The sequence below is a fragment of the Eleutherodactylus coqui genome, chromosome 4 (assembly GCF_035609145.1).
Source record: "Eleutherodactylus coqui strain aEleCoq1 chromosome 4, aEleCoq1.hap1, whole genome shotgun sequence".
Classification (NCBI taxonomy): Eukaryota; Metazoa; Chordata; class Amphibia; order Anura; family Eleutherodactylidae; genus Eleutherodactylus; species Eleutherodactylus coqui.
In genome coordinates, this window is record NC_089840.1 from 72348484 (window position 1) to 72362061 (window position 13578).

Here is a 13578-nt window from a genome sequence, read left to right on the forward strand (position 1 = left end):
TCAGCATTTTACAGTCAGAGTAAATGCTGCTAAATAGTTCATATTGGAATCATAGACATGCAACATTTGTAATCATTATAGTTTTCCAATATATCTGTAAAAATGTTGGTAGTCCTTTTACGATAAGTTGTGTAGAAAACAAGAAACATTTAAGTTGATAGCCCAGTAATGGGTTGTCTCATATAGACAACCCCTGTCCCTGTGCCGTAAGTTCACTTTTGTTCAGTCTAGACACTATATTTAGTTATATTTTAATCCTATATTAAGTTATACTTCAATATACAATTTTATAACATAAGACATAATATAATGACATATAAAATATATAAAAGATAATTGAATTACTTACATGTTTCTTTCATTATTCTTGAGATTTATGAGATCTTGTACTCATAACTTAGGGACTACAATGGGGAAGCTAATATCAATTGTGAATATCACCACACAGAAAATAAAACATTTGAAAGAAAGAAACACAACTGTGCCTGCATCTGACAGTATTACCGCTCAGTATTAACCACCAGGGTTCTGCTTAATTTTTTTTAAAGTTTGATGAAACAAGGGGATTCCAAAACCAATGGATCGAAAAGTAAGTTGGAGGTAAGTACTACATGATCAATGGCTTTTGTCTGAGATGGTTGTTATAGTTGGTGGCACTGAAACATTTTGTCTATGAAACCATATACAATGCATGATTTGCATAAAGTAATAATATATGCATAAATGTATATTGAATATTAACTTACTGACTATAAAAATCTGTGTGCATGAAAAATCAATACACATGTATCTTGCTAATTCCCTGCAAAAAGAAATGATACACTTACCATTTTTTGCATTGAGTTTTCCTTCTTATGCATTTAGAAAACATCATACTTCGTTTGCAGGCTCCCCTACATTCAGGGGGCTCAGGGTAATTCCCAGCACTGATCAGCTGGTCTCTCATATAAACCTACACAAGCTCAGCACTTCTTTCTTGTCCTCTCTTAGAGGGTGTAGCATAACCACACTCACTCAATACTACAAAGCTGCATCCCATCCCCTCCCACACAGTAGCTGTTGGTCCTGTTCCTCCTGATTGCTGATAAGAGTAGATATTTCACCTGGAGTGAATTACATGCCTCTGTAATAGTAGCTCTCTCTGCTCTCCTCTTCTCCACCTTCCCCCTGCACTATCATACAGCCCTGTGTAATAGTTCAATGGAAAGGCAGTGAATAAATGTTCACAACAGAGGAGCAGGCTAGGGGAGAAGCTATCGGTTTTCTTTGGATCTGCTTATGGATGGGTGATAAAAGTTAACTTGGGAATACCCCTTTAAGCTGGTCTTATGCAGTAGACAATTATCATCAGATCCTGCCAATGGTGGCAGGGTACAAAGAAAATCTAATGTGTTTGAAGGCAGCCTAGTAGTTCCTCAGTGTTTGCTTTTGGGAAAACCAAGGGTTGGGCATGATGTAGTTTTGCATGCCTGGTACTTTATTTCTGCAGAGGTAAGCAGATCTGGAGGTGACTGGATGTACTTATCCTCCTATTTCTATGAAATTAAACTGCAACATTTAAAAGGGTTATCCTACATAATGAAATTATCCCCTCTCCACGGAAGTTGTAGGGAATAACTATCTGATTGGTAGGGTTCCAAACATTAGGAGCCTCCAAAGTCACAAAAATGGGGGTCCCTGACTGAATGGAGCAGTAATCACACATACACACTGCTGTTACATTCATTTCAGTAGAACTGCTAGAGATAGCCGAGCTTAAGCACTTGGAGCACCCACCGATCAGATAGTCACCTTTGATGAACGAATTTCTTCTAGTAAGCAGTGAGAGCAGGTAGGGCATTGGAGAAATGGTTTTAGACACCTATGTCTTGCTGATGGAAGTGTCTAGAAAGTCTTTGAAGGAAGTGGAAAGTGGAAGTCCCTACTCATAAAGGCCTCTGGACAATTGTGCCTTTTGCCCTCCATACAAACCATTCCTCATTTCATCTATAGCAAAAAGAGCTCAATAACATACTATACATAGCGGAACAGCATGTTTGCCACTATTTAACACTGTCGCACTTTCACCTCCTAATATTTTAAGGGGTCATAGCCTACAACAAAATCAAACTGCATCCTAATCCACCCTGAATGGAGGCGGAGCGGGATGGAGATGGCTCTGGCTGCCGGTCCGCCTCCATTCATAGTAAACAGGAACCCATGAACAACTGCCTGTTTATGCAGGCCGAACGGCACTCAGTTTTTATGCCTATACTTCCTAAACTGAACAACAAATGATAAGCATACGAATTATCATTCATCATCCAAGATATATACCGGTATCTTCAGCAGCATCCAGGGTTGTTGAAAAATTTGCAGTAACTTCTTAGAGATTTAAAACTTCACCTTTAATCCATTTCGCATATACATACAGCAACGTTTCGACTGTGTAGTGTACAGTCTTTATCAAGCCAATACAGCCTTTACTGTATTGGCTTGATAAAGACTGTACACTACACAGTCGAAACGTTGCTGTATGTATATGCGAAATGGATTAAAGGTGAAGTTTTAAATCTCTAAGAAGTTACTGCAAATTTTTCAACAACCCTGGATGCTGCTGAAGATACCGGTATATATCTTGATTGACTTTGGATGGGAGGTCTGCATCCATTTTCAGCTTGGCACCTAGTGAGCCCATTCAGCTCTAGTGAGTATTTCTCTCCTATATATCTGTTGTGCTGCGATTATTACAGCATATTGGAATCATTCATCATCCAGTCAATGGCAGCATTTACACTGAATGACTATTGTTCAGATTGCAGGGTTCCAGCAAGAATCTGAATAATAATCATTCCATGTTAAAGGGCCCTTACTCTTCAAAGGCCGTGTCCTATCCCTGATTTGGAAATTGGGACAGTATCACATCTGGGAAGAATATTAACCTTTCACTCACAAGTTTTCTGATAACCATATTTGCGTATTTCAGGAGGATGCACGTGAAAACCATGCACATTCAGGCAAAAATGTGGATTTCCCCAAATATTACAGGATAAAAAACTATGAGAATGGAAAGAGTTGGCAAGACACATTACATCTCAAGGCAAAACAGGTATGTAACATATACTTTTGTACACAACAGTATGGATAGCTCAATAAAGAGTTGTATTAAGGCCCTAAGAGTAACTACGTGTCCTAACATAATATACCAAGGCTAATACTTGTATTCAAGGGGTTTTCTGGTATTGATGACCAAGCCTTAGGATCAGTGGCATCCAACTCCTTGTACCACTACTGATCCGCTATATGAAGAGGCCACAGTGCTCATGCAAGTTCCACGGCTTCTTCATTGGCTTCTAAGATGATGTTCAGTGATCAGATGGCTTTTGTACAGCTCAGTTCCATTCAAATAAATGGGTGCTAGGCTGCAATACCCAACACTGTCACTATACATTGTACAGTACTGTGCAATGAAGAGGCCACAGTGTCTCTCAATTGCTTAACACCTTTCAAATAGCTGATCGACAGTGGTGCAGGAGTCAGACCCTCACTGATCTGGTACTGATTACCAGCCCTAATGGTAGATCATTAATGTCAGAGTCCCAAAAAAACGCTTTAATGTTTGAATATTGATCCAGGGATCTGTCTGATTGACATCAAGGATCATAGAGAATTTTTTTTTTGTTATGGTGAATTGGGTCGCTGCCTTTTAAAGAGTGTTTTTCGCCTTCCTCTGGATGATCTGTGGTTTGTAAGTCTAAAAAAGTTGAACTTGTTGGTCTTTTTTCAACCTTCAAATGAATGTCCAGCCCTCCACATCTGTTTATTTCACATGCCAAACATTCTTTTAGCGCCTAACACTATTTGTGTAGTCCCTTGTCTTCTATTGACTACCGGACTACACAAATAGAGTATGTGCACTACAATATCTATGTAGCACCCTGTGACAAGCAAGCTAAAGCTACATGTCTGTGTATGAGTTCAGATTGTAAGAACTACTTGTACAATTTAAGGTCACTTTGATCAACAGAATCACTGATATTCCATGGACAATTGCAGGTATAAGGTTCTGTTCACATCTGCATTTAAATTTTCTGTTTTCATACGAGCAAGAAAATTGAAAGTCGGATCTGTCCTGTGATGGGAATTACCCTATTGACTGTGATGGAGTTTGTCCAGCGTTCGTTATTCCCTATGCTATGCTGTTTTATCTGTGGTTTGGGGATGGATCTGCGCCCGATGACCCAAACAGAACCTCTGGCATAGATATGGACAGAGCCTTATTTGACTATTACCTCCTTTGGCTTTAATAATGTTGCATTGTTAGGGAGGTTGTTCACTTTGAACAATCACTTTTTAATTACAAAACAGCTTTTTAACAATAGGGTGACCACAAGATTCCCAGTAATCCAATGTAATCTATGAAGAAACCCAGAATAAGTAATGCCCTTTCAGTGCCCACCACAGGGGAGGTAAACATTGCACAGCTCTCATTCAATCAATGGGCTCTCTACATAATGCATGGACTGTGGGGTCCTCCAGAAGAAAAGATGATCCTTGTAGGCCATTCTGAAGAAATGTTGTGTTATCCTATATCTCCTGTAGTGTTTTAATGATGAGAATGTAATAAATCACTATTTTGTCCACAGAACCTCAGCTGTCAGTCAAATCTTTGTCGCGGATCAATGATGTATGATAAGTGCTATATGAGAGGTACAAGGGATAAACCAGTACCGCAAGATGTTCTATTACCTCAAGCAGAAGAGTTTATTAATCAATATTACCAGTCTTTCAAAGAGTAAGTCATTGCTACGAGTAGTTTAGTGCAATAATGATTCCGAGAAACTCAACTGTAGAGAGTCGTAACTTGACGCTTAAGTGCTCCAGTGCAAAATCTGTAATGGGCCCCGTCACCTGCCATGTCTCATTTACAATGCCTTCTTATGTGTGAGATGGCCTGGGTGCCACTTCTCTCTCCCCTGTAGCTATATCTGTGAATAATTATATTTCCTATATACAACAGTGTGCAGCGATGTACAGCAGACTTCTATTTTCATTTATTCGGTTAAGAACATTGAGAATTTAAAGAGAATCATTTGCAAGAACAGACCCCTTTAATTTAGGCCATCTACCCCTATTTTTCTTTTAAAAATGACTATAGAAATCAGTAAATATATATATTTATTCCAGGCCACAAATGGAAAACCACCTTAATAGACTTGAAAAAGTCACCAAAGAGATTGCAACTACTGGAACCTACCAGCTAACATACGATGAGTTGGTATATGCAGCTAAACATGCATGGAGAAATGCTCCCCGCTGTATTGGACGGATCCAGTGGAATAATTTGCAGGTAAATAGATCTTTTAGCATTTTTAGTATGTTTTATTTATTTTACAGTCTTTTTTGGTCCCTTTATCATTGGATTATGATCTTCAAAGCACAGAAATCGCGTGTGAAATTTAGATAGAAAACCCAATGGCTCATGGGTCGTGGTGTGAAAGTTCAACTTGGGCCCCTGTTCTACCTGCACCAGAGATGAGAAAACCAAAAATCTCACTCTCCGTATATTTACATATACGTCATATGATTAAGGGCTCATGCAAAGAGCTATATTATGGCTCTAGATAACGTTTGAAGCTGTATTATTGCTCCTATAGCACTTGTGAGACGGTGACCGGCAAGGTGCTGGAGGGCAGGTATATTTCGCCTAGGATGCTCTCCTATGCTGCTTTGGGGAGCGCTCGGGCAGATACGTGCCACCGAGCAGCCTGGGCTCGGTGGAGGAAGCCGGCAGTATGGTGTCAGTAACACTAAGTTACTGACACGTTGTAGCAAGTAAGTGGCTCCAAGCCGCATAATCCGGGCCGGCTTTTCCTGGAGTGACCAAAGTGAAGGGTGGGATGGTCACTCCCATGTACCAGGTGGGGCTGGTACCAGGCCTTATAAAGCCTGGGCCTACAGGGCCAGGGCCAGGGGGGAGCAGAGACCTTTGCAGGTCTGAGAGTCCTGGCTGGCTGTGTGCAGGAGCCATTTGTTTACAAGTACGTAGACAGGGATGCTACATGTATAGTAAGTGCTCAGACGAGCAGGATTTACTTTATGTTTGCCTGATGTAAAGGCCTGTATTTTGCTTTGTTTGCTTGGAAATAAACCCAGGCAAAGCCTGGACTAAAGACTTTATCCTATGTGTCACTGTCTCTGACTGCTTATGCCCAGGTTGCTACCGATCCTAAACGCTAGTCCGTCACATATAGTGTTTGGATGCGGGCAGCGGTCTTAAAGAGACATACACCAATTAATGGACATTTTGCTGCAGCAGCTGGAGAACCATTGCTAAGGGCAACCGCCCAAGAGAGATTGACTGGAGAGTGCTGTAACCCCCATGTCCTGGGTGAAAGCTGCAACGGCACAGCCATCAGATACTGCCAAGATGGAGGAACTGATAAAGCAGCTGGTACAAATGAACGTGCAGCAACAGCAAGCGTTGGCCCAGCAGCAACAAGTGGCGGCGACCCAGCAAAAGATCCATGAGGAGGCCATGAGAGCTCAGGCCGAGACTAATGATCTCCTGGCGCAAAGTGTGCAGAGGTCATCTGGTTCGCTCCCCACCACCCGTACCGCGGTACAGGCGGCCTTACAAAAGATGACGGCCACCGATGACATCGAGGCCTATCTCACGGTCTTTAAAAGAGTGGCCTAGAGGGAGAAATTACCAGCGCCTCAGTGGGCAGAGGTAGTAGCGCCTTTCCTGACAGGAGAACCCCAAAAGGCCTACTTTGACCTCGGGGAGCAGGATGCCAAGGACTATAATAAGCTCAAAGGTGAGATCCTGGCACGCTTGGGCGTGGACACCCATGTGCGGGCCCGACGCGTACACGCCTGGACTTTCACGGACGACCTACCAGCTCGCTCCCAGATGTACGACCTGTTCCACCTGGTGAGAAAGTGGCTGCAGCCAGAGGAGTCGTCCCCGGCGGAGATCGTACAAAGAGTGGTTTTGGACAAGTTCATCCGCTCGTTGCCCCCCGCAATCCAGTGCTGGGTGGGACAAGGGGGTCCCCAGGATGTGGGCCAACTCGTGAGCCTCGTCGAGAGGTATAAAGCCACGGAGGACTTACTGCAAGCCGTGCCTCCTCGACGTTCCAACCCCGGGAACAGCAAGTCGGCCGGAGCACCTGGTAAGACTGTTACGTATGTAAGGGGTGTCAAAAGTGTCCCAAAGGGAGGCGGCTCAGAGGGGGATCATGTGGGACAGAAGAGGAGTCCCAACTGGACAGTCCGGTCCCGGGTAGAACCCCAAGGGGACCGGGGCCCCATACTATGTTGGCGCTGTCGTGAGCCCGGGCATATTGCCGCCAACTGTCCACTTACCGTGGAACCCATGGACTGTGACTCTGCCCGGCGGAGGTCGATGTTCGCACGGCCAGTATGTTCTGCAGAGACTGTGTCAGAGACTGATCGACCATTATGTCACTTAAAGGTGAATGACTTTGCGGTGACAGCTCTACTGCACTCAGGGAGCGTGGTTACGCTGGTGCACTCCAGCCTGGTCGATCCCACAACCTTCACCGGCCGTCGCATGGGAGTTGTGTGTGTGCATGGGGACACCAAGGAGTATCCTATTGCCCTTGTAAGACTTGAGACTCCGTATGGACTTGCCACCCATGAGGTGGGCGTCGTCAAATCCTTAATGCACACCATGATCCTCGGGAGAGACTTTCCCCTATTTTGGGACTTGTGGCGGCACCGAGGGTCGTCTGCAAATAAGGTTCATGTTAATGCAAATGTGTATGATGTGTGTCCAGAACCGTTTGACCCTGAGGGTACGGTTCCAGCAGTAGGGGTGACCCAAGAGAATGGGGATAACTTTCCCTTAACAGTACTAGCGGGTGAGACAGAGGTACAGGACGAAGTGGTTCCTATGCCTGACTTAGAGGTCTCACGTGCCAATTTCGGAACTGAGCAGCTCCGAGACCCCACCTTAGTAAAGGCCAGGGAAAATGTTAAAGTACTAAATGGAGAGCCTCAATTCCCGAGGTCTGATACTGTGTTTCCACACCTGGCAGTCAATCAAGAGTTGTTGTATCAGGTTGACAAGGTCCGTGGGGAGGTTGTGGAACAGCTGGTGGTACCTCAGTCTTATCGCAGGATGGTCTTAGACCTGGCGCACAAGCATGTGCTGGGAGGTCATCTCGGGAGCGAAAAGACTAGGGAACGCATCCTTCAGCGTTTTTCCTGGCCGGGGGTACATGGTGATGTAAAACGTTACTGTGAGTCGTGCCCGGAGTGTCAAATAACAGCTCCTATGCCCCATTACCGGAGCCCCTTAGTGCCCTTGTCCATCATAGAGGTGCCGTTTGAGCGGATCACTATGGACCTAGTTGGGCCCTTGGTAAAGTCTGCCCGGGGTCACCAACATATATTAGTGGTTGTAGACTATGCCACCCGTTACCCCGAAGCCGTTCCTTTACGCAATACGTCATCCAAGGGTATTGCAAAGGAACTACTTCACATGTTCTCCCGCACGGGCATATCAAAAGAGATCCTGATGGACCAAGGAACCCCCTTTATGTCAAAGGTCATGAAGGAATTGTGTAAGCTGCTGAATATTAAGCACTTATGGACGTCTGTGTACCACCCACAGACGGATGGTCTGGTTGAGAGATTTAATAAGACCCTAAAAAACATGCTCAAAAAGGTAGTCAATAAGGATGGGAAGGACTGGGACTGTCTGCTGCCATATTTAATGTTCTCAATCCGTGAAGTACCACAATCCTGGGTTCTCTCCCTTTGAATTAGTTTATGGTAGACATCCCCGAGGGCTCCTTGATGTAGCTAAGGAGACCTGGGAGCACGAGTCCACCCCCTACAGGAGTGTTATTGAACACATCTCCCTCATGCAAGATCGAATTGCGGCGGTCATGCCCATTGTTAGAGAACATTTACAGCAGGCTCAGGAAGCCCAAAGCCGGGTATATAACCGGTTCGCCAAGGTGAGAACCTTCAACCCTGGGGATCGGGTACTAGTGTTGGTGCCCACCCTAGAAAGTAAATTCCTAGCAAAATGGCAAGGGCCCTATGAAATAATTGAGAAAGTCGGAGAGGTAAATTATAAGGTATACCAGCCAGGTAGGCGGAAACCAGAACAGTTGTACCATGTAAACCTAATTAAGCCATGGAAGGACAGAGAAGCCCTGACTGCAGTGAGCACCCCCCCATGGTGAGGTCCCAGAGGTGTGTGTATCAGGGTCCCTGTCCAAATCCCAACAACAAGAGTCGAGGGAATTTATACAACGTAACTCAGATGTGTTCTCTGATATACCAGGGCGTACTGGTGTCATAAAACACGACATTATAACTGAACCAGGGGTAAAGGTTCAGTTGAAACCGTACAGGGTTCCAGAAGCCCGCAGACGAGCCATCTCAGAGGAGGTCAAGAAAATGCTAGACCTCGGAGTAATTGAGGAGTCGAAAAGCGAATGGTCCAGCCCTATCGTGCTGATACCAAAACCTGATGGCTCTCTGCGCTTCTGTAATGACTTCGGGAAGCGAAATGACGTGTCAAAATTTGACGCATACCCAATGCCGAGAGTGGTCGAGTTAATTGAGAGACTGGGTCATGCCAGGTACTTTTCCACTCTCGACCTTACTAAAGGCTACTGGCAGGTTCCCCTTACAGAGAGCGCGAAAGAAAAGACTGCGTTTGCCACACCAGAAGGGCTGTTTCAGTACATCTGCCTACCCTTCGGTTTGCATGGAGCCCCAGCAACCTTCCAAAGATTGATGGATATCATACTCAAACCCCATCGTCAATATGCGTCAGCATATTTAGATGATATCATCATCTTTAGCGAAGACTGGGACAGCCATCTACCCAAGGTACAGGCAGTACTGAACTCCCTTAGAAAAGCAGGGCTCACAGCAAACCCAAAGAAGTGCGCCATAGGCCTCGAAGAAGCACGATACCTGGGGTATGTAATAGGCAGGGGTATTATAAAACCCCAGATCAATAAAGTTGAAGCCGTTCAGGACTGGCCACAACCCACTACTAAAAAGCAGGTGAGAGCTTTTTTAGGCATTGTAGGGTACTATAGGCGGTTCGTGCAGAACTTTGCTAGCATAGCAGCACCCCTAACAGACTTGACCAAGAACAGTAAGTCAGTCATGGTCAAGTGGAACTCTGACACAGAAAAGGTGTTCCAGGAGTTAAAACGGGCCCTCTGTAGACGTCCAGTGTTAGTCACACCTAATTTTAAAAGAGAATTTATTGTTCAGACAGACGCGTCCGACGTGGGACTGGGAGCAGTTCTGTCCCAAGAAGTAGAGGGAGAGGAACATCCCGTGATTTATCTAAGCAGGAAGCTCACGCCACCCGATAAAAATTACAGCATTGTTGAACGGGAGTGCCTAGCCATCAAATGGGCCCTTGAATCCCTAAAATACTACCTTCTAGGTCGGCACTTCAGGCTGATCACAGACCACTCTCCCTTAACCTGGATGTCACAGGCAAAAGAGAGAAACGCCAGAGTCACCAGGTGGTTCCTGACACTTCAAAACTTCAGTTTCTCTGTCGAACACAGGGCAGGAAAGCTACAGGGCAATGCTGATGCCTTGTCAAGCACGCATTGCATGGCGGCTAAAGGTGTCCGACCCCACAGGCTCGAACAGAGGGGGAGGGTATGTGAGACGGTGACTGGCAAGGTGCTGGAGGGCAGGTATATTTCGTCTAGGATGCTCTCCTATGCTGCTTTGGGGAGCTCTTGGGCAGATACGTGCCACCGAGCAGCCTGGGCTCGGTGGAGGAAGCCAGCAGTATGGTGTCAGTAACACTAAGTTACTGACACGTTGTAGCAAGTAAGTGGCTCCAAGCCGCATAATCCGGGCCGGCTTTTCCTGGAGTGACCAAAGTGAAGGGTGGGATGGTCACTCCCACGTACCAGGTGGGGCTGGTACCAGGCCTTATAAAGCCTGGGCCTACAGGGCCAGGGGGGTAGCTGAGACCTTTGCAGGTCTGAGAGTCCTGGCTGGCTGTGTGCAGGAGCCATTTGTTTACCAGTACGTAGACAGGGACGCTACATGTATAGTAAGTGCTCAGACGAGCAGGATTTACTTTATGTTTGCCTAATGTAAAGGCCTGTATTTTGCTTTGTTTGCTTGGAAATAAACCCAGGCAAAGCCTGGACTAAAGACTTTATCCTAAGTGTCACTGTCTCTGACTGCTTATGCCCAGGTTGCTACCGATCCTAAACGCTAGTCCCTCACACACTCTATGAGACTAGAAGGCTGCTGTGGCTTTTTTTTCATTCACTGTAAATATTTGTAATATTATAGACCACAAAATGAATGCAGATCTTAGACAAGACCCCAAAATTAATTCAGACCTGACTAGATCCCATAATGAAACCCTACCCTCAAACCAGACCCCAGAATTAATTCAGGCTGCTGATCTGGCCCCCAAAATTAATTCAGATCCCTGGATAGAGCTCACAATAAATCAAGACCCCAAAATAAATCTTGACCCAATGATCTTTCAAACATGGACTACTAATGCAGGTGGATGATACGTAATGGCGCGGCGATGACAAACGGAGATGGAGGAAGCCAGTGTTTTTACAAATAGCTTTGCTGAACACCCACAACAATTACATTATTACTAGAGATGAGCGAACGTACTCGTCCGAGCTTGATACTCGTTCGAGTATTAGCGTGTTCGAGATGCTCGTTATTCAAAACGAGTACCACGCGATGTTCGAGTTACTTTCACTTTAATCTCTGAGACGTTAGCGCGCTTTTCAGGCCAATAGAAAGACAGGGAAGGCATTACAACTTCCCCCTGCGACGTTCAAGCCCTATACCACCCCCCTGCAGTGAGTGGCTGGCGAGATCAGGTGTCACCTGAGTATATAAATCGGCCCCTCCCGCGGCTCGCCACAGATGTGTTCTGACAGAGATCAGGGAAAGTGCTGTCTTGCTGGAGTTGCTATAGGGGGAGTGTTAGGAGTATTTTAGGCTTCAAGAACCCCAACGGTCCTTCTTAGGGCCACATCTAACCGTGTGCAGTAGTGTGGAGGCTGCTTTTTGCAGTGTTGCACATTTTTTTTTTTGTATATCGGCCGTGCAGAGCATTGCGCCCTGCAGTAATTATACATAGTCCAGGGCCAGTAGTGGTGGTGAGGCAGGGACAGAAGACATATTTATTGAATATAGGCAGTGGGCCTTTCCAAAAACATTTGGGAAAAAAAATCTATTTGGGCTGCCTGTGACTGTCCTCAGTGTACTGGGTCTGTGCTGGGGGTAGTTGTCCTAATTCATACGCAGCCAGCTAAGTGTTACAGCAGGCTTGCGCAAAATTATTTCCTGGCTCTGCTGTGCGTTCCGTAAGCGAAGTCAGCCTCCAACCACAGGCCAATAAGCGGCACATGTAATTACAGCGTTCTGTTTCTGCACTACTGGTAATACACCATGCTGAGGGGTAGGGGTAGGCCTAGAGGACGTGGACGCGGGCGAGGACGCGGAGGCCCAAGCCAGGGTGTGGGCACAGGCCGAGCTCCTGATCCAGGTGTATCGCAGCCGACTGCTGCGGGATTAGGAGAGAGGCACGTTTCTGGCGTCCCCACATTCATCTCACAATTAATGGGTCCACGCGGTAGACTTTTATTAGAAAATGAGCAGTGTGAGCAGGTCCTGTCGTGGATGGCAGAAAATGCATCCAGCAATCTATCGAACACCCAGAGTTCTGCGCCGTCCACTGCTGCAACTCTGAATCCTCTGGCTGCTGCTCCTCCTTCCTCCCAACCTCCTCACTCCATGAAAATGACACATTCTGAGGAGCAGGCAGACTCCCAGGAACTGTTCTCGGGCCCCTGCCGAGAATGGGCAGCAAGGGTTCCGAATCCTCTCCCACTGGAGGAGTTTGTCGTGACCGATGCCCAACCTTTTGAAAGTTCCCGGGGTCCGGGGGATGAGGCTGGGGACATCCGGCAACTGTCTCAAAACCTTTCAGTGGGTGAGGAGGACGATGACGATGAGACACAGTTGTCTATCAGTGAGGTAGTAGTAAGGGCAGTAAGTCCGAGGGAGGAGCGCACAGAGGATTCGGAGGAAGAGCAGCAGGACGATGAGGTGACTGACCCCACCTGGTTTGCTACGCCTACTGAGGACAGGTCTTCAGAGGGGGAGGCAAGGGCAGCAGCAGGGCAGGTTGCAAGAGGCAGTGCGGTGTCCAGGGGTAGAGGCAGGGCCAGACCGAATAATCCACCAACTGTTTCCCAAAGCGCCCCCTCGCGCCATGCCACCCTGCAGAGGCCGAGGTGCTCAAAGGTCTGGCAGTTTTTCACTGAGAGTGCAGACGACCGACGAACAGTGGTGTGCAACCTCTGTCGCGCCAAGATCAGCTGGGGAGCCACCACCAGCATGGGCAGACATATGATGGCCAAGCACCCCACAAGGTGGGACGAAGGCCGTTCACCGCCTCCGGTTTGCACCGCTGCCTCTCCCCCTGTGCCCCAACCTGCCACTGAGATCCAACCCCCCTCTCAGGGCACAGGCACTACCGTCTCCCGGCCTGCACCCACACTCTCACCTCCGCTGTCCTCGGCC

General features: G+C 46.6%; 1 protein-coding gene across 1 annotated transcript in view; it reads left to right on the top strand.

The window, feature by feature from the left end:
• Positions 1–552: 552 nt before the first annotated feature.
• Positions 553–13578, top strand: part of LOC136626491 (nitric oxide synthase, inducible-like) — an 84772-nt gene continuing 71746 nt past the window's right edge. Inside the window, exons 1-4 of the mRNA XM_066601550.1 lie at positions 553–600; positions 2966–3088; positions 4626–4774; positions 5167–5329. Coding sequence (XP_066457647.1) covers positions 553–600; positions 2966–3088; positions 4626–4774; positions 5167–5329 — 483 coding nt within the window. The remainder of the gene's footprint in view (positions 601–2965; positions 3089–4625; positions 4775–5166; positions 5330–13578) is intronic.